Source organism: Cynoglossus semilaevis, chromosome 1 (genome assembly GCF_000523025.1).
Source record: "Cynoglossus semilaevis isolate Cse_v1.0 chromosome 1, Cse_v1.0, whole genome shotgun sequence".
Taxonomy (NCBI): domain Eukaryota; kingdom Metazoa; phylum Chordata; class Actinopteri; order Pleuronectiformes; family Cynoglossidae; genus Cynoglossus; species Cynoglossus semilaevis.
In genome coordinates, this window is record NC_024307.1 from 15,173,029 (window position 1) to 15,194,622 (window position 21,594).

The following is a 21,594-nucleotide window of genomic DNA, read 5'->3' on the forward strand; positions in this document are numbered from 1 at the left end:
TGCTTGGTCTGTGATTATTTCGGATACTTTTGTTGGACAAGAAGCAGCAGCAGCAGCAGCAGCAGTAGTAGCAGCGGTAACACCGGCCAGTGATGCTGCTGCTGCTAATCCCGACTCCTCCTCCTCCTGTCGGCTGCAGTGAAGCAGCATGGATCCGTGAGTGTTCTCCGACATCCCCTGCCTGAACACGGCCTCCAAGTCGGTCCTCCTCTTCCTCGTCTCATTTCTACGCTATAGGAGCCATTATCTCCACGAGTTTAATCCACGCTGTTTGTATTTCGAACCTGTTGTGGTTGAATTTCTTTCCTCCTGCCCGTGCGTAAACGGTGGAGATTGCTGGAGCCTGGACGCCGGGCCCTGGCTGCTCCTGCAGGGATTCGAGACTTTTTGGTTTTCTTGACCTTTGTTGCCATGGTGTTTCGGCTGCGATACATAACCATCAGTTGATCTCAGCTGTCCAGCCGTGTGTGTATCTTTGACTTGGAGAGACATTCATTGTTCTTGGCTTTTACGCGCAAATGTGTGATCTCCTGTGGTGGAGGTGGAACATGACCAGGAGCAGAATCCTGACCACCAGCAGCGTGTGACCCCGTGACTTTTGCGGGGTGTGGAGCAGCTGCTATAATAATAATAATAATAATAATAATAATAACAACAACAACAATATCAACCAAAACGGAATAATAAAAAGCAACAACAAGAACAGTGGAGGGTGGAGACCTCGTTTGCCTTTTCAGCTCAGGTTTAAACCATGGCCAATGAACCTGTCATCCTTAACGTGTATGATATGGTAAGAGTCCACGTTACACTCGCAACATTTCTTTATATGTTTGGTCATAATAAACTTTAATTTGCAAATGAACGCACCAAGGAAAACGCTACACACACTACACACGTTTCCATATCGAAAAGGTTTCTTGAAAGTAGCAATAAAACAAATAAGACTGTGGCTTCCGGCTAGTTGGTAACCACAACATGATTTACTTGTGGAAAATATCTCCTGTAGGTGGCAGTAATCAAACTCATGAGATCAATATAGCTCAAACAAGAACTGTGAGTGAGTTAGCTTAGCCTAGCCTTTGAGACACTGACAAAATAAATAAATGTTTATACTCTATATGCTTGAAATACTTCATGTTTACACAATGCGTTTTTTAAAATTCATATTCTTTGTTAATAATGCAGAATATCAATAACGTATAACATTAAATTAGACTTCTTCTTAGATCTTTTGTATCCTTCATGGCACCAAAGGCAGTATTTTCTGCACCCATAAAGTTTTTTTTTGTTTTTTTTTTGCTAGCAAATATCAGATGTTAAGGTATTTATTGGATAAATTGCAATGTTTTGGAGTGTTATTGTATGGTCTTGGTAAAGTTTTATACTGTTAGCTAGGGCTGGTTAGATTCAGGCTCCTCATTTGTGTAACATGCTAACTATTCATATTGAAACGTCTTTGCTCTGAAACCTTGCAACTGTTTCACTAATGTTCACTTCACAATCAATTTTTATATACTTTATTATTAAATATATTAATAAGATAGATAGTATTTTCTATCGATCTTTCTATCTATCTAACATTTGAGATATAATTTGTCATCTTTATGTATCGCTTGGCTATGTTTGTTTGCGTTTGGCTATAATGTAGGTATTGTGGCTAACAGTTGGTCAAATCGGGGTTAACTTTGTTTATTTAATATTAATTACTCTGACTTAACCATTTTGGTTAGCTTTGATATACTGTACAGTGGCTGTACTGCACCATATGTGGCTTCAGCTGCTTTGCTGCAGACATGCGCTGTGATTTGAAGTAAATTCTTACCACATCTCGGGTGATACAGCTACACTGGGGTAGACTAGTGTACAGTCACAGATCTTAAAGTCATATATGGATGGAGAGAGATATTTGAAGACACTTCTGTAAATGCCATACACAGGAAATGCAGTTAGACACTGCAGCCTCAGGCCTGTGAAACAAGAGCCTTCATCAGCCCTCTGTCCCTGCAGTTCACATGACTGATCGCACACAGAAACACTTCTTCTACACAGACACACACTGCCATAGCCCACACACAGCACCATATTCATCCTGGTCCGCTTCACATACTGTACTGCTCAGCAGGTCCCTGTGTGAATATTATGCAATGTGTTGCAAAAAAAGCTGCCCAGAATTTGCATTTTTTGGAGGTGTTTGGGATTTTGGTTCTGCTGCCATTATAATGTATAATCAACTGGTCGTGTTTTCACTGTCCTGAGTGGAAGTCTGTGACACTAAGAGGACACTGCTAGGGTCTATTTTTAGTCTGATAGTATAAGAGCTCTGTAGGGACAGTGTTTCCCAAACACTGTCCCACTGTCCTGGCCCAGTTCTTAATTTGAATTCTGATTAAAGCAACATTTTTGATAGCTTAAAGTTTTTGCCTAAGCATGGGGTTTTGAATGTAATTCAGAGGTTATTGTGATTTATTAACATTGAATGTGAAAAATACATACACTATATCATTCATATAGAAAACAGGCCTTCAGCCTAACTCTCACTACTTAACGTTTCATTTTGCAGGCCTAAACTTTATTAACCAAAACTGTTTTGTCGAACTTAGCTTGTCCTGAAATCTGGTCAGTGATAATAGAACAAACATTCAAAATGTCTTTGCATTAATTAGTTAATGCAAGCTAGTCCCTGCTGACCTAGCAGTATGGCATTACACATAGCTGTGGAAATAAGATTCTGAAAATCTCACACTATTTTTCTATTTTTGACTCTTCCACGACTGAGGAGCCTTTGATAGGATGTCACACTAGAGTATAAACCCCCCGTTTCTGTTCATTTTGCAACAATTTCTGCTATTTTTTTGACTGATCTCAAAAATAAATCGCAACTTAAATAACCTAAAAAGACCAACTTCACTAAAAATCCTTCCTCCCCTCCCCCTACAGCAATCTGTGTGACCTGAGAATATCTGCAGTGGGGCAGCTGCCACTGTAGCCACATGAGATCACATTATTGACACAGAGGTGCTGTAGTAGAAATGCACTTATTGTGCTCTGTATATGTGATCCATTATTAATCACGGACAGCTGGAGCAGTGTTGGTCTAGCTCTTAGCATGAACCCTACTACCCTCCACCCCCCACCCCCCCCACTGCTATGCTGGATCATGGGAGTGTCAGTGGGTGTGTGGTGGAGGCAAATGGTAATGTACTGCCACAGATAACCTACTGACTGTCTGCAGTGATGGACAGCAGTGTGGCTAACAGCAGTAACAAGCACAGATAAAACTGTCTTGTGTCTGGATTCACTCATGTAGTGCAGACATTTGCAGAACACAGGATTGTCAGTTATGTTGTCTAATTTTATTCTTTTGGTTATTTGGCATTTACACCAAAATATTGTCATTTTATAGCTTCTGGTTGCAATAAGTAATCTGAAAATATTTAAATCCTTCCTACACTCTTATCTTGGGAATACAATAATATTACTTATTAAAACATGACATGTGTATGATGTTTTCTCAGTGTTTTCTTTTTGTTACTTTTTATTTTTTGGATGCTGTCTGTTTCAATTTACGGGCGGAAAATACATCCACTAAGAATAATTTACGGGCGGAAAATACATCCACTAAATTGCATTCATGCAACTCAAAGAACGCAAAGCTCCTTCGGAAAGAAGTGAGTTGAAGGGGGTTAGCAGGATTAGCTTAGTGATTCTCCGAGCAGACTGTCTTTTGTGAAGGATGAACTCATAAGTTAAACCTTTTTTGGTGTCACAGAATGTTAATGGGAGTATAAAAAGACGTGAAACTATATTTGTAAAATTTAAAACACTTTGGTTTATGTATATGTGTATGTGTATATATGTTTACAACTCAGTGTAGCTAGCATGACATTCCCAGTCTTTATGTGACAGTTTGCAGTCACATTACCAAACCAAACCACAGCGGCTGATGTTTGTGGTTCTGTTTAGTTAAATAAAAGATGTTGGTGTGACTACACACTCAGAGATGAGTTATTTTCTTTTTATTAGAATTGCTGATGTAAAATTCCTGTTATAAATGTGTAATTGTATTCCTCTCTTCAAAACCACCTGATATAAACACTCCCTGAAATACTGACACCCTAATACCAGCCCAAGGCTGTAAATGTACTGCCTGTTCATTAACAGGATAACAGAACTATTTGTGTCTGATGGTGTCTTGTTTCTGTGATAAATAACATCTGATCTCTATTTGATCAGAAACAACTACTGCCAAGTCACCTGAACCACATACAATAAAAATACAAAATAGTACACTTTGATGCTGATGCTTATTTTAGTTTGTTTTTCTTTTGCATTTCTTTCTGTCAGACCACAGGAAGTCTCGTCCTTGACATTGTTGTAGTCAGTGTTAGCCACTGGTGTTAAAGATCGAATTAACTCCAAAGAATTTACCTTGTTGTCAGTATCAAGTTAAAGTTTGAAACTCTAGTACCAAAACATCCTCACACTTCACCAAAGAACTGTTCCATTTTTCTATTTTTGCTGTGTCACTGCAGTAAACATGTTGGCTTCTTTGTTGTAAGGGGAAAAATACATTGTTGTGCGTATGTGTTGTTTAATCCCCCACATCTCACCTCTTATCTCTCATTTTCTTTTCAGTACTGGATTAACGAATACACTTCCAATCTGGGAATTGGAGTTTTTCACTCAGGCATTGAGATTTATGGCAGAGGTGAGGTGGATTATTATTTTCTTTTTTCATCATGGTGTCAGTGAAATCTCATCACATTTTTAGACCGGGGCATGTGCGTCATCCTCTAACCGTCTACCAAAATCTGGCTTAAAAATAATCGGTATATTCTTCTTTTCTTATTAAGGTGACCCATTTTTGGTGGTTGAGTCACGACTGACTCACTCGGCATTTGGTTTGAAAAAAGTGACAGAATTCACACGTGAAATCCACTGAAATTGTCGTCAGACGAGAAGAATTGCACTGATAGTTTAAAATAGTGCTTCTTAATATACATGTTAGTAGTGTCATTTTTCATTACTAACCCAATATATCACTCACATAATATCACAAACTGGCTACAAAAGTGTACCAACTTTTCAACAACAAAGTGTCTTGTGTGAATGATTTACGGTTTTGTTCAGTAGCTTCATTTGAGTTAGCTGTGTCCCTGCTGTTTGTCACTGTTTGTCTCTAACAGCAGTGAACACAGAGCAGGGAGGCCTGTAATTAGCCCTAATGATTTAGACGCAGCCACACTGTGATGAAGTGTGTAATTGCAGCTGTTTAGTGCCCTTGTTTTCAAGTGTTAGTTTATTGTTGCTGCCCTTTCTGTCTACACAGAATTTGCATATGGTGGTCACCCGTACCCTTTCAGCGGCATTTTTGAAATCAACCCAGGAAACGCTGCCGAACTGGGGGAGACCTTCAAATTCAAGTGGGTTTGAAGTCCATGTACTTAACATTCAATGTATTGTGACAGCGTTGGTGGAAACAGCTGAGCTGATGTGTGTATGTGTGTGTGTGTTTTAATTCAAACAGAGAGGCCATTGTTCTGGGCACCACAGACTTCACAGAGGAGGACATAGATAAAATCATGGAGGAGCTCGGTAAAGAATTCAAAGGCAACGCCTACCATCTGATGCACAAGAACTGCAACCACTTCTCCTCCTCGCTCTCTGAGGTTGGTTTATCTCTGCTGTATGACTGAGTCAACATGCTGCACGCATATGAATCTCCGTTTTCATCCTGGAGGGTTTTAATTGGGCAGCAGAGATCAAATACTAATTTAATCAATAATTTAATTTGATTATCTCCTCAGGTGCTACTCATGATTTCAGCTTTTGAAAAATGTTGCCTCTCTGTGACAGTAAACTGGGACCAGAGGGTGATTGAATGTCTATGAGGAAGAGTTGCTAATATATAGTATTTCATATTTATATTAAAAAATAACTTCATTTCATTTTTTGTACTAAAAATGTAATAATATTTTGAATTTGTTGGACAATTTTTGTATGTTATATTTTTAAACTAGCGAGCTGTCATTGTGACTTTGGATTATAATTGACTGTTCGAAAAATATACTTTTTGGGCTACCAAAGCCTAGCCGAACATTTTCCAGGTGACTATTGTTTATTTTCGACATTGACAATTTCGGTCAGGAAAGACTAACCTGTATAGATTTTAAATTTATTCTAGGATTATAAACTTTGCCATGTGTTGCAGCTACTATGTGGAAGGGAAATCCCTCGCTGGGTGAACAGGCTGGCCTACTTCAGCTCCTGCATCCCTTTCCTGCAGAGCTGCCTTCCCAAGGAGTGGCTGACCCCGGCCGCCCTGCAGAGCCACATAAGTCTGGGCCTCCACAAAGAAGATCAGAACGAGTCCAGCGACGAGGATCCGTCGTCTGGTGGTGCAGCTTCGGGCTCGTCGCACAGCTGTCGCCACACGAATCGTCTGGTGGTGCAGCAGGCTCGTCGCACAGCTGTCGCCACACGAGGGTCTGAACTGAACGTCATTCCCTTTCAGAAATCACACACTGACCTCCTCTGCAGTCACCCCTGCTGGTGACTCAAGTGTCTTTAGAAGGTTTGAACAACCACCTGACCTCATGCTGTTGTTCCTCGGATCATAGAGGCAGGAGAAATGGAGTCTCGTCTTGGTGAGGGGTCCTTCAGCCTTACAGCACAGACACCAGGTCTGTCTCTTCTACATGTCACACTGAGACAGTCCAACTCTGATCTGAGCTCTGCAGTGACGCTCAGACTCCAACAACGACCACTTGTAGATCTAAAGTTTGTAGAATGTTGTTATTCCCAGTCTTTTTGCCATGAACTTTTAAGCCTTTGTCAGCTTTGTTCCCTTCCCTGCCTTCAGAGCTGCTTTTGTAGAATGACCTTAGAAACAACTCAAGCTGCAGTGATGTTACCAGGGAAAAGGTGAATTCCCTCAATTCAAACAAGTTCTCGTTCAGTAACCTCTATGTGGCCTTCTGTTGTCATCTTATGCAGCTTTAGTAGATGCCATTCTTGCAGGTTGGACGGTTAATGGGGAGTTCACTGTCGGATTGTTTCAGGCTTTGCATGTTGAAAGAGTCTCAGATCCCACATTGTTTAATATGTCGGCATTTATTTCATTTTTTTAACCAAAGTCTGGATTAAAACTCATATTAAACCTTGAGCTTGAGATAAGCTGCCAGTATTACCAGTAAACTCACAGTTACAGTCATCTGTCACTATTTAAACATCTCAGAGAGAAAGCTGCCACAGTGACTATCAAGCTGACTCTGGGTACAGTGTGACCTTTGTCTAGCCTTTTTCTACCTGTAGGAGTCACATGGTGTTTGCTAATAAAATAATGGTGCGAAATGTACGTTCAAACACAAAGATCATTTCTGGGAGATACAGGTACAATAGTTTGTTTCACCACTCACATGGAAAAACTGCAGCTGTTCCATATCAACTTAAGTATTATTCAATTAAATTATTCATATTATAGCCAAAGATTGTTGTTATTATTGTTATATAAAAAATGGACTCTACCATCCTGTTGCAAAAGTGAAGCAGCAAAAATAATTTTAATTGGAGGGATGAACTAGTTTCAGGTCGTAGGTGGAACATCACGTTAATCACTTTTGGCTTGTCCCTTTATTAGGGGTCGCCTCATTGAGAGTCCGCAGAATGAATTAGTATCCCATTTAGAGATCATAAAGCACAACTGAAGATGCAGGGATTCAGCATTCAGGACAAAGTCTGAGACAAAGACAGGTCTTTACAGAACTAAAACCATGCATTTGGTATTTAGCAGACAATGTCATTAACATCATTTTACCAGTGCTGCATGTACTAAACTAGTGTTTTTAACCTTCTACATGTAGATCATTTCTACATCTGCTTGGTCCTGTACCTGGGTCCCGGTGCTATGTTCATTTCCCTTCACCAATCACTTGGAATGTCATATTAGACTGCATATAATATCTAAAATTAGGATCCTATCAGATGGTCCAGCTGTTAATCACACACTGTGTAAACGCACTTCCATTTTCCTGGAGTAGGTTTGTAATTTACAACATTGACAATACCTTACGCTGGAGCAGCTTGAAAATAGCAAACAGTCAACAGAAACCTTTTGAAAATATTTTCCATAGACGCCTGGTTTCATTTTTAAAAAACAATTCTTAGGCTTCAGTTTTGCAACTAGAGGGCCGTGCCCATTTCTTATATACGATCTATGATAACAGATCGACATTTTGGGAAGTATATTTATTCACTGTCTCTCAGAGAGTTAGATCCAAAGATCGATAGCACTCTCATGTCTAGGCAGTGACTACAGTGTAGCCGGTTAGCTTAGCTTAGCATAAAGAATGGATGCATGGGGAAATGATTAGTCTGACTCGGTCCAAAGGTAACAAAATCTGCTTATACCAGCACAAAGAAAAATCAATAATTTACATTTTCCAACGTTGTACATCACTTTTCTCCTCCAACAGGATGAGATGAAAGGTATTACTGAGAATGCTGTTCAATGCATTTCTATAAAACTATATTTGTTTTGTTTTTTTATTTATTTAAACTGTGAATTAAAGCGTGACTTGTTTACAGTTGCAAATCTTTGTAAAGACCTTTTTTGAAGTTTGAATATATAACATCAGAGGTTGTACAATGCCAAGTTGTCATTAAGGGAATATGCTGTAATAATGTCATGGACTTCATTGTAATCATTATGGACTCAGCATGCATTAGGCTACTTCCCCTCTGATGCCAACGATGGTTGTGATTACAACCATAACGATGACAAATCATTATTTCAGCTTCTGTTGCCTGCTTTTGTTCCTTCACCAAATTAGACCATGCGTCATTTCAGTGTGTTCCCTCTTCCCTCCCACTGTGACTCAAAGTGAAAAATTGTCATCTGAACTCTTCATGTTCTAAAATAAGCTATACCCTTACTTATTTTTAACATTTTGACATGTGCTGTGTTTGAGATTCTCTGTTTTAGGGGGCTTTACAGTGACAAGCATTCATTGGCCAAATGTTTCTGACATTTTCTATGGAACAGACAGGCATTTTTTTTTCTATTGTATGTGTCAACCTCAACCTTGTATTTCCTTTCTTCTAACCCAAGACGATTTTAAGAATGATGATATAGTACTAGAATAAAGATATGGGTACCCACAAAAACTGTGTTTTCCTTTGGCCTAAAATGGTATTGTATCAAGAAGTAGACGGTAAAAATATTACATACATAATATTAAAAAAAATGATTTCGTGAGTGATTTTTAATCTGCCTGCTTTTTATTATACATCAGTATGTAGTTTTAAAAAGATTTCGTAAGGGATTTTTAATCTGTCTGCTTTTTATTATACATCAGTATGTAGTCAGATGCAGGAGGTCTTCAACTTATAATGGCGTATTGATTTTATTACATTGCAGTTTTTGGAGTTTAATGGCAGTTGGCATCAATAATGTTGCATTCAGGACTTCTATTTTTATTTCATCTTGGTGCTTTAGTAACTTCTAATCAGGTGTGTTCAAAGAGTATTTCTTTGGCAAATTGTAGCACTCAGACTGTTGTTATGTGGCCCAATTATTTTAAACTAATTATTTAATGTCTGATGACGACAAATAATATTTTAGTGAGTAATTTTCAGGTCAACTATAGGTATCAGGTAGTAATAGCTTAAAACGAATTTATTGTTCAACTTGTAACATTGTCCAGACCAGGTTTCTTATCTCTCATGATTGCTAACTTCTCATTATCGAGGTCTCTCTCTATTATCCAGATTTTTGTTAGGATTTTTTTTATGGTTATTTTTGTTTTAGCTATTTAAGACATTTATAAATGCTTAACTATAGTGACTTTTTAAAGTTTTAAAGCAGGCACAACCATAGACATAATAAAGAGTAGGCGCCGCATTGGCCGCCATCTTGGACCGGTCAGGAGACTGCAAAGCCAAGCAAGATGCCTGAGCACTGTAATAAAGAGGAATAAATAATATACATTTATATAGAAATATAAAATACATTAATTATTAATAAAATTATATTTTATATAAGTATATATAAGTTATTTTTTTACTTCTCCTTAAATTATACTTAAATATAAATACTTAGTAAACTTAGTAATACTTAGTGTTATTAATTAAATAATAGGAATAGGAGAGGTTCTGATGATCTGTGTGTCTCTCGAGCACTCTCTCCGATTTTTTTCTTTCTATCTTTTTTTAAAATTTCTTGATCATAGTTAAAATAGCAGAGTACCATATATCATACGTTAGGACACTTTTTTGAAGCGCCAAAGCGCAACTTTAACCCTGTGTTGCCAGATTAGTTTCGTATTCGCAAATAACTGTTTAATTATCAAATACATTCAATAAAAAGAACGATTCAGTTTTTAAAACTAACATAATGTACAAAGTTATTTCGATACATGTTATGTTACATGTGTAACCTAAAGGAGGTCAAGTCGTTAACATATTTGTCGGAGTACTACTACTGAGCCGGAACTAGAAAACAGAAAACCCCTGAGATTCCGGAAATTTGGCAACCCTCAGCAGTACTTGTTCCCGAATCGCTGCTTCTTTGAGTCATTCGCCATTTTGTTACACTCGAAAGAGCTGCCCTGGTGAAGTTGAACAACGACGTGACACTACCAAAAGGCACCGAAATATTCTAAGGTGAGATTTTTCAGAACGAAATGTTAAATGGATGGATTTAGTTCATATTTCGTGTGGCTTGTGATTTTTTACATTTAAACAGCGAGTCACGTCTTTACTGTTAACCGTGGTTAGCTTTAGCACACCTCGAGGCGAGCTGCGGCTGTAATGGAGGCACGAGGAAAAAACACATTTTTCTGAAATTATGAACGAGCAACTGTATTATTCGCACAATTAATCATCATTTGGCTTTAAGTTAAGACTTAACCATTGGCAAATTCTAAAGTATATATTGATTGATTTTTGCATGATTTAAATAGTGTTTGTCCTCTGGTTGAAGTCGGGCCTGCATGAAAACCAACAGTTCTCGGCGTGGTATTTATTCGCCACATAAACGTACTCTTTATTACGTTGCGAAAACTATTTTACATAACCAGTAGCCCTTCTTGAGGTTGCTATCAAAGGTTGTACTCGTGTTGCGTGAGTTAATCCTTTCTTTTTCAATACACCTAAACGTTTAACTTAAAACCCGTTTATTGTTTGCATAATTTTACACTAATGTAAATCGCTCGAATTAGAATACGCATGAAACTATCTCAAACAGTAGTTAGAGCTGATTAAATGTGCGTTAGTATTGTAGTATTAGGTAGTAACTTTATTATAGTTCTGGACATATTTGTTACTAAAACACAGCGGTTTTCATTTAAAGGCCACGTGGATCAACGTTAATTTAAACGAAGTACCCGTTAAGCCATATTTTTGAGTATGTACGCTAAAGAATGGTCAAAGGAGACACTAAATGTGTCCGTTGTTATACGCCATTTCATGTTTATCTTTGTTTTATGGGTGTTGTTGGATTAAACATATGTACACTAGGATCTATTTTATACTCTTGGATATGTTAATGGACACATTAAAAAGGGAATATATGGAAACTGTATCTGTGGCAACTTAAGCTGGTTTGTGCAGAAATGGGTAATAGGGTTGCTTCATTGTCACTAGGTTTCTTATTAAACGTTTTACTACATGAATGGATTTTCATTAACAAAGTTGGGAACGCCAGAACCTAGTTTAAAATCCATGATTATAACAAAACACCAACACTAATCTAGACTTAAAATAAATGACCAAAATTGTATTCACCCTTTGTTTTCATCTTATTAAAATGTAATGTATTTATGAACTAACTAATACTCCACTTGTATCTGTAGAGAATCAATTTTTTTGGGGGGACAAATGTCAAATATTAAACTGTCTCCTCTACCTTTCCTTTAATGTGCTTAACTGTTGACCAAACCCAAATCTTTCATTTTTTTCAGATAATGAGTGGCTGTCGTGTTTTCATTGGCCGTCTGAGCCCACACGCCAGAGAGAGAGATGTGGAGAAGTTTTTCAAGGGATATGGGCGCATTCGTGAGATCAATTTGAAGAATGGATTTGGCTTTGTGGTCCGTGTCCCTGGATTATGTCCTTAAATCAATGGGTCTGGGTTTGTTGAAAGCCTTTCAAGTTGCAAGTTTTTTTCTCACTCTATTTGCAGGAATTTGATGACCACAGAGATGCAGATGATGCTGTGTACGAGTTAAACGGCAAAGAACTCTGCAATGAAAGGTGATCATCTTATCTTGAGTAATTTCTTTCTTAAATAGTCACGGTAAACAGAAATAAGGTGTTATGGTTGTCACCCAGTATTTCAACAAAAATGCATCACAAAATTCTACGACTTGTACATTACGTTCTAAAGTCACAAAACTGCCTAAATATGTTTTTATAAATGTGTTCAGATGTATTTTTGATGTGATAAGAGGATTTACTAGTGTGTTGTTTTTGGCCTCAGGGTCACAATTGAGCATGCTCGCTCCAGGAGAGGACGAGGAGGTGGTCCTGGAATGAGTCGTTTTGGGGGTGGTGGAGGAGGAGGCGGTGGTGGAGGAGGCGGTGGCGGTGGCTACCGTCAGTCACGCAGCAGTGGATCAAGGTAAACCACCAGAGCATGTTTTTAGCTTTATTTTTAATGGAGGCCAAAACTTAACATAATAAAATAATGCTAAATGGATTTTAAATATTGGTGTATTTGTGTCACTGCTTGTACAGGTATGGCCCACCAGTTCGTACTGACCATAGACTCATCGTAGAGAACTTATCTTCAAGGATCAGTTGGCAGGTATGATGATGTTCAGGTTTCCTTTCTGCCTCACAACACCAACCCTTTCATACTACATAGTCACCTTGTGATAAAGATTTTATTTAATTGAAAAGTACATTTAAGTTTTAGATAGATAACAATAAAATGTTTGTAGTCACTTAATTGGCCATTTACTGTCAGATCTTTTTTTTATTAGGACCAAAATACTTGTCCTAACCAAACCATTTAATGATTTCATTTTTTCAACAGCTGCTCTAATATGGTTTCCTTTACATCAGAGGTGAATGCACAGCCTCTACTGGAGGTGTCAGAAGTGTCTAGCCCCCTCTCTTGGTTGTTTTTCTGAATAGTGTCCATTTGGTGCCTCTCCTTACACGCAGTTGCCGCCGGTCTAAAGTCTTGGCTGGGCCCCATAGCGGGTGAAAGTGGTCTAGCGCAGGATACGGTAGCCTTAGGAGGTCCGTAGCCACAGTCTGGAGGTTCTGTGGGCTGGCATCCCCGACTGCTGTAACGCCCCCTCAAATCCACCGTCCCTACACTCTCCTATTTGGGTCTTTTTCTGTTGCTGATGGAGCATGGGGGGGTGTTGAGTCGGGCACGCACCCCTCCCTCTACTTGCTCTCTGGTGGTTCCTTACTTGTGGAGGCCGGATGCTGAGTCAAGGCCGAGGTCGTTTCTCAAGGGCTTAACACTGCATTGGTTCCCATTTGCTATTTGGACAAGTGGCTCTATGCTTATGTCTACCAGGGTATGGAGCGGTAAGTAGCATAAAACTCATGTGATTGGGTTTGTTCAGGGTCGGGTGGTTATGGGGTGCAAGACTCAAATCCAAAAGGGGGGTGGAGTCTTACTTAGAATTTACCTTTTTTGGTCAATCCTTACTGTCAGGTTTTTGTTCACCCATTGTAGTACAGTTGTCCACCTCCCTAGTGTTACTGCTTATTTCAGACATGCAGACAGAAGCCATTAGGCAGTGACAAACAGACTCAGGCGTCTCTCAGTGGAGTTGAATCAAGTTTTTTGCTGATGAGCCAATAGAACAAACAAGCACATTTATGGAGCCAATTATTGGGCATTTCAGGGGGATGGGGAAGGGAATACAATAGGAATCACTTTCTCATTCTAACAAATAATGTTTATTGGCTTTTGTTGGCATGATGTTCACTGAAATGGGAGTTTAGCACACACTGAAAAAAGAAAAAAATCAGTGTTAGCCAACTCACATTTCTGTGTGTGCTGCTTTCATGCTGCCTGCATATTTCTTTTCCTGCAGGCCAGACTCGTCTCTCACTGTTGCCCTTTATTCTACTCTGATTCTAATCAAGCCTTATTCTTCAAAACAGGACCTGAAAGACCTGATGAGAAAAGCAGGTGAAGTGACCTTTGTGGATGCTCACAGACCAACTAAAAACGAAGGGTGAGTTACTGTTTCTACTGCACCTGGAGCCCCCTCTGCTGGGTGACATCGTTAATACGTAATACAATATGAATTTTATGTAGTTTCTAAACCTTGAATTAGAACGTGACTATGGTAAACAATTACTTTAATTGAAAATTAAAATGACTGCCCAGGTCTTTAGGTATTTGTGGTCGGGTCCTAATCAAAGTCTTTTTGAAAACAGAGTGGTGGAGTTCGCATCTCGCAGTGACATGAAGAATGCCATCTCCAAGTTGGACGGCACAGAACTGAACGGTCGCAAGCTGAAGATCTTTGAAGACAGGAGAAGGTAATTTTACCTTTGACATTTTTTTTTCTTTCAGCTCTAATAAGATAAAATTTGTAAAAGGCCATCTCAGGTTGTGGCACTGAGATTTCATTCATAGTACTGTAGATAAGTTAAATACATGTAGGGAGGAGTATGTAGATAACACTTATAATGGTTTTATCAAATGATAACAAAACATACAAGTTTTCTATAGTTTAACTATAAAATTTATGCTAACTTTATTTTAACATCCCCTTTCTAACAGTCGCAGCAAGAGCCGATCTCGTTCCCGCAGCTACTCTCGTTCAAAGAGTCGCTCCCGAAGCCGTAACCGCTCCAGGAGCCGCTCCAGGTCTCTCAGCCGCACCCCAGAGAAGAAGAACTCTGGTGGCAGCAAGACAGCAGCCAGGTCTCCATCCCGGTCCAAGTCCCGTTCCAAGTCCAGATCTAAGTCCCGTTCCAAGTCTCGCTCTAAGTCCAGATCCAAGTCCCGCTCCAAGTCTCGCTCTCGCTCTCCTCCCCCCATAGAGAACAAACAATCCCGCTCTCGTTCCCGCTCCCGTTCCAGATCCAGGTCTCGCTCCCGTTCCCGCTCAGCTTCTGTAGACAGCAAACACTGAGCTGAATTCACCTGCTGGCTGTTAAACAGACTGGTAGTTGATCACCAAAGGCCTAATGGGGCAGCATGGTGACCTTTTCGTCTTTCTTTTTTTTTTTTAATGGAGGGGAAATTTTGTGTGGCTTCTTTAGAAAAGCATTGTTTGAATGTTGACATGCCGCCCTTGGATTTTGATTTTTCTAACTGTGTTGATGTGATTCCACTGAGAACATGTTTTTCCATCTAGGTCATGATTTCTACATTTACCTCTTAAATCCCTCCTCACTCTAATGATCGAGAGACCTTAGACCAACGTAAAAATAATTGGTGATAGTGATGATGATATCATCTCTGCAGCTGTTGGCCAGCTCTGAATTCCATCCATACTTCTGTTGCTGATTGTTGATGTTGTTAAGTGGGTTGGATAAAACTGTGATTCTGCTTATTGTGACAGGTAAGTGATGGGTCAGTAAATGCAACAATAGTTTACTGACCTGTCACTTAACATCATCCCACGTGATGTAAACAGCTGCAAATGTTGACTTGCTATTTTAAACACTGCTGTATTAGGACTGTCTAATGTTTTTTGATTTATTTTATTTTCAGTCAAATCTTTTTTTTACTTAAATTTTCACACTAGTTCACATTTTTCCCAATAAAAGACAAATGCTTGTATTGGTTCTGTACTAAAACAAATACCTGCCTTCTTACTTTTGGATACTTTTCATTGGGGGGGGCAAATGCAGGATAAGGCGCTCTTATAAATGATATTAAGTCTCCAGTTTAATAAAATAAAGTTGGATACATTATTAAATCAGCGATTTGTTTGTTTTTGTATGAAGATCTGTTGGCAAAATTTCATTTTTTTTTTTTATGCTATCCCAGCAACCATCAGACGAGGGCAGTGTTGACACCCTGAACAGTTGTCTATTATAGTCAACTTGGGAGGGAAGAGCTAAAGAAATGGGGTATAGTTGTGTGTGTTGGTACACAGTAACGACCCCCACGGACAGAAACGTCGATTAGCAGCACTGATGGAACCTGGAACTACAAGTTAGAAACTTGCAGAGTACCTAATGCTAAGAACAAAACGCCTTGTTTTTAGTGTCCTTTGAAGCACAGCGAAACTAAGTTACTAATAACTCCTACTATATTCTATGTATCTCTTCGGTATGCTGTCAAATAAATTGTGAAACGCGTGTTAAATCTTGTGGCACCTGACACCTTTATCTGAAGATAAACCTTTAAAGTTCATCGGTGACCCAGAAGTTTGACCTTTTCACATATTCTACCATAAACGTAGGTTATCTGTGAAAAAAACGGGACAACAGGTCATCCATTGGCTCAATCAATAACAATCCTGAGACCTACCAGCTGCCACGGGAGGCTGGTGATGATTGTCGATATTTTGTTTGAAGTTCTTGACTTTAAGGCGTTCAAAAGATTTATTTAGTTAAACTCAATTTGAGTTTAACTAAATAATTGATTTGTTCAGGAGTCACGTATCACGTCCTATCACCCTGACCACCACATGATGGCAGTGTTTTCCTATATTGCAGTGAGGTGCAGTGACAATGACTTGCTCAATGTTACTTCAGAGCAGGTGTAGAGGCCATTGTGTGCTTTGAGAAGATATTTTTACACTTTGTTTTAAAGTGTCAAGACATGTTTTTTTTTTTATCCTTTTCAGTTGCTCTCTTTTAAGCACCTGTCCAAACGGTGCACACGGACAGTCAAGGAATCACTCAGACCTGGCCTGGGTCTGAGTCCACAGACACACCCAGATCCAGAGTGGCCATGTCTGCACCTGCCCACGGAGTCCAGGGACTTTCAGTGACGAAGTATGCTGCGTTCTAAGCATATGGGAGATGATTAGTGCCAGGAGTAAAGGGAATGTTGTCATTTAGGAGCCTAGCAACACACTGTCAAACTGACCTACAAGGAAAGCGAATTAGGAAAACATTTTGCACAGCAAAGTAATTTAGTGGTAAAGAGGTAAAGTCTGGTGTTAAGTAATTTAAATGAACAAAACTATTTGTATACCTATGGTTAATCTACAAAGAAGGTTTACCTTTTTAACCCGTGTGTCAAGAGAAAAATGCATTTTGCACTCACTGCAGATAAATACATCAAATTCTGGAGGAGTTTGTAACTAAACGTAACTAAAATGACGTTATATCCTAAATAATTAAAGGCATCTAGTCAAGGGGGTCATTTCAAATATCCTAGGAAACAGGGTGGTTACAGTAGAAAATATATGATAAAACAAGCCAGGGGGTCATTTCCAATATTCTAGGAAAAAATGTTCACACATTATTTCTGACACATCAACACACAGTAGAAAATATATGATAAAACAAGCACCCTCACAATCAAAACAAATATAGAAGACAAAAACTCAAAAATAAGTAACCACAAATTCAGTGATATATATATACACACACACACACATATACACACTCACAGATATATATATATCTATATATACACAGACTTGTTTTCACTTCAAGTCCATACACATAGATCATCAGTTACTATCAGGGCTCGTATTACTGACTCTTTTACTGTAAGGCAAGAGCATTAACCCTTCACCACCGTGTGGTCCAGTGCAGGTTCAATGAACACGAGTCCCTAATACAGTGGCCGTTGAGGGCAATGGCGTGGCTCCTCCTCTGTGAGGCAGTGTGGCACTAATCGTCCTCCATACAGCGGTAGCAGCGTGGTAGGACACAACAGTGTCCTCCCAGCTCTGATCCCCACTGCAGCTCCAGCCTGAGCCGCTCTGTCCTGACACTGTCCTGGATCTGCAACGCTGACTTGGAGACATGAGCTGCTGCTCCGCACTGCCGTGAGTGTGTGTGACGGACACACACACAGCCTCAGACACAGAGGAGTTGCGCTGAAACCACCACAGGACGGTCCCACCTGCTGACACACCGAACCATGGCGGAGAGAAGCGGCCGCCTCAGCTTCCCCGGCAGCGGGGCTCTGAACAGACCCGTGCCCATGAATCTGTTCGCAACGTGGGAGATTGACGGATCCTCCCCGAACTGCATCCCGAGGTGAGTGAGTTTGTGTGTGTGTGTGTGTGTGTGTGTGTCCCACCCTTGTGGGGCCAACAGCAGCATCTCCTCTGCTCAGGCTTTAAACTCTGGAGCAGGTGTTATTCTTGTCAAACAGCATCAGCATCAGCAGCAGCAGCAGCAGCAGCAGCAGCAGCAGCAGCGTTAGTCTGCACACTCAGAACTAATGTTTTGCAGCTGCACCTCAGCTCTGACTTCATCATAACTATAGGGGTCCAGTGCCAGCAGGGGCGTGCAAAGACCGTTACAGGGACAGGAGGCAAACAAGCAAAAACATTTTATTAGGTAGATTTGTTTTTTTATACACAGTTTCTACAACTGAATAAAGGTTCACCTGCTAACACTGAGCCCAGTGGAAGTGAATAGGGCTACAATGCAGCTGAATGTACGTACCTCAGTTTTTGGGTCAGGGTTCAGTGTTGTTGTATGATTTTACATATATTTTCATTCACATCAAACAGAAAATAGTGCATCTTACCAACAAATGCAGAAGTGCCTCAGATTACTGGTGCGGCCTGTAGGGTAGACAGTGAACCATGAACATGACGTGGTCCCTCAGACACATGTCAATAGGTCACCATCACGAGTGAGGAGCAAATACGTCTGGTAAAAGTACAGAAATAGAACAGAACAAAGCATTTATGAATGCTTGTAATTGTTCCATCTGGAGCAGCATTTATGTTAACGTTGAACTCTCCCTCAGAGATGAACAGAACAACAAAATAATCCTGCTCATAGTTTCTGTGATGACCTTTGCCCTCTGTCCTTCCGCGCTCATCAGCTCTTTGAAAACGACTACTTTGCCCTTCCCCCAGTGCCCGTCACATCTGGGTGATGGCAAAATGCATCTCTAACTCCTGCAAATCAGCTGCAAACTGACAGTGTTTTCACGTTTCACAGCACATTACTGCCCCCTGGATTGGGGTGTAGGTACTGTCACCACTGAGTGCATTTTTCACTCAGTTGTACTGGTTGCGTGATTGCAGTTTCCATTTGTAAACATACGCTGTTTTTTATTAAATACTGAAGTATTTGAATAATACACAGGCTTATATTCATGTACTCAAAACTGTGTTCAAATCATGCTAGTGTGTCTGGAATTATGTACATATATGTGGAAAAGAAATCAGGGAAAAACTACAGATCTTTCCAGTGTCCCTGCAGTACCATTGTGGACCACTAGTTGAAGAAGTTGGTGAGTTAGTGTGGGTTGCCTGCGATGAGAATATGGCTTTGACCAACATATTGGGATAAGGAAGTTGGTGAGTTAGTGTATGGCTTTGACCAACATATTGGGATAATGTTGGAGTTGTTGCATCATCGTCAGGTTTCCATCCTGGATTAGATTGGCTTCTCTGAGGGACGATCTTCTCCACCTTTTTCACAACCAAAATATTTGTCAAATATAACATTGTTAGGGTCACAGGGCAGAGCAGTGGACAGTTACACTGTTACCCTTTTCAAATGACCTTATTTGACAATCTGGCTGGCTGGCAGTCTGTAGGTGTTTTATTGCCACCTAGTGGTCGGACGGTATCCAACACTATAACTAGTGGCTGAAGTTATAGAACAGGGTAATGTATGATCAATAGATTTTATTTTTTTAATGTTGTTGATCTGTCATGGAATTAGCTAAATTAATGCTAATCTTAAAACAGGTTTGAATTGATAACTTTGTGTATTTCACCATTAAATATTGAAAGTCTTTGGATCTTGATTCTCTTATTTTTAATGAATATGTTGTGCTGCCTTTATTTTCCATTGATAATCACTGGTCGGCCGGTCGTCATGATAGATGACAGACAAGCTTTAGGCCAGACCTCAGTGTCTGTGCCAGGCTGCACCATGGAGACCATTCAGCTCCTCTGACCCCAGGAGACTGTGGGACAAGGCACCGCTCTGATTCAGCTGTGTGAGATGTCTAATCTGGACTGATCCACTGCTGGTCCATTTAACCCAGGAGCTGATTAGGATTTGTAGGTGGTGAAGCTGCAGTAATATTTAATAGTGCAGCAGCACTTGTTCTTAATGCCTAAGTAGGTCTGATTGTTATAGGTCTAAGGTGGAGAGGGGCTTCTCCCCGTGGAGCTGGTCTTTGTGCAGGAACATGAACGTGGAACTGGAAATGAGTCATGAAAAGGCAGATCATGGACTCATGATTTCAAAAATATTCACAGCTAAACGTGATGATACGATTAAACACTGAGATGGTATGTTTTTTATCTGATTTCTTCCCTCCCAAAATATGTTATTTTATTTGCTATTAGCCATACAAGCTAGCTGTAGCTAACACTTCTTTCTGTGTCATGGCTTCATAAATACTTTTACCACAGTATGTCCCACGCATCAGGTGACATTTGTTTGTGCGCTACAGAAGCCTGGTTGGACATTTTTCATTGCAGACTCTGTAAAAGTCAACTCTCTGTTTTATGGCAGCGGGTCAGTCCCCTGTGATGTGACATTCACGGCTCATTCAGTCAAACAATTCTATATGGCTCAGTGTGAGAAGTCAGAAAACAGTCTCAGGAACGGACATTTATGGAGGTTTGTTTTGTAAAAACATATTCAGTCTGCAGCAGTGATAGGATTAAAGACTGTATTTAAACGATGCTGTCAGTCAGTGGTCAGTCGCTGTGGAGGGAAGTGGAATTAATGCAGGAGAATGAGGAAGGAACGACCTGTCTGATGATCTGGTTTTATTTATTGTATGTTGCCTGGTCACTGAGTGAGTCTCTCCATCCTCTCACCTCGGTGCTGCTGCTGGGTATTACATCACATCAGACAAATCAGACAAATTCATTTCCAGGAGTAGGCTTTTAGCTGAAATCAGACAAATTCATTTCCAGGAGTAGCACGGCACTGAAGTGGGTTAACAATGATGCTGTAACGAACAGTCGTAGGTTCAATCCCCCGTTAAGCTGCTTTACTAAGTGGATCTATGCTATTTTACATGTTAGCCGCCTCCGCAGTGGCAGCTAACATGCCTCGTGGACGGAGCTCATTGACCCCCGTCACTAAACTGAGTGACAGAGACAGTGGTCTTATTGACCCGTCCTCTAATCACCTGTCCCCCCCCGGGACATGAGCCCCAGTGGGAGGGTCACTGCTCCTAATTTCTCATTAAAACAGCCAGAGCTTTGAGGGCGTTCACTGGAGCACAAAGAATGAAGAATATGTTGGAAGATGAAACTCCACGTCAGTCTCTGGTTTAACTCTGTCCATGTCAAATGGACAACACTTTCTGAGATCACTAGTGGCCTCTGAAGACTTTGAAAAAAAAGGAATTTTTTTTAACATGCACACGAACTATAAAATATATATCTAAATATATAAAATCGTAGTGGTTGCTTTGGCCCAGAGGCAATGTCTCTGTCACTGGTGTGGAACCCCAGGGTTCACCTCCTGGACAAGTTCGAATCC

General features: G+C 40.1%; 3 protein-coding genes across 3 annotated transcripts in view; all 3 read left to right on the forward strand.

The window, feature by feature from the left end:
* Nucleotides 1–45: 45 nt before the first annotated feature.
* LOC103381363 (deubiquitinase DESI2) lies at nucleotides 46–9,155 on the forward strand. Its single transcript, XM_017032795.2, has 6 exons — nucleotides 46–790; nucleotides 4,636–4,708; nucleotides 5,330–5,423; nucleotides 5,528–5,669; nucleotides 6,212–6,410; nucleotides 6,458–9,155. The coding sequence occupies exons 1-6, from the start codon at nucleotides 752–754 to the stop codon at nucleotides 6,490–6,492; spliced, it is 582 nt and encodes a 193-aa protein (XP_016888284.1). The 5' UTR covers nucleotides 46–751; the 3' UTR covers nucleotides 6,493–9,155.
* A 1,349-nt stretch (nucleotides 9,156–10,504) lies between these two features.
* srsf5a (serine and arginine rich splicing factor 5a) lies at nucleotides 10,505–15,905 on the forward strand. The gene is made up of 8 exons (XM_008313202.3): nucleotides 10,505–10,662; nucleotides 11,961–12,089; nucleotides 12,182–12,252; nucleotides 12,479–12,619; nucleotides 12,736–12,805; nucleotides 14,131–14,204; nucleotides 14,410–14,514; nucleotides 14,759–15,905. The coding sequence occupies exons 2-8, from the start codon at nucleotides 11,964–11,966 to the stop codon at nucleotides 15,111–15,113; spliced, it is 942 nt and encodes a 313-aa protein (XP_008311424.1). The 5' UTR covers nucleotides 10,505–10,662; nucleotides 11,961–11,963; the 3' UTR covers nucleotides 15,114–15,905.
* Nucleotides 15,906–17,652: 1,747 nt separating this feature from the next.
* pacs2 (phosphofurin acidic cluster sorting protein 2) overlaps nucleotides 17,653–21,594 on the forward strand; it is a 55,995-nt gene continuing 52,053 nt past the window's right edge. The window contains exon 1 of the mRNA XM_008313215.3: nucleotides 17,653–18,153. Coding sequence (XP_008311437.1) covers nucleotides 18,035–18,153 — 119 coding nt within the window. The 5' untranslated portion in view covers nucleotides 17,653–18,034. The remainder of the gene's footprint in view (nucleotides 18,154–21,594) is intronic.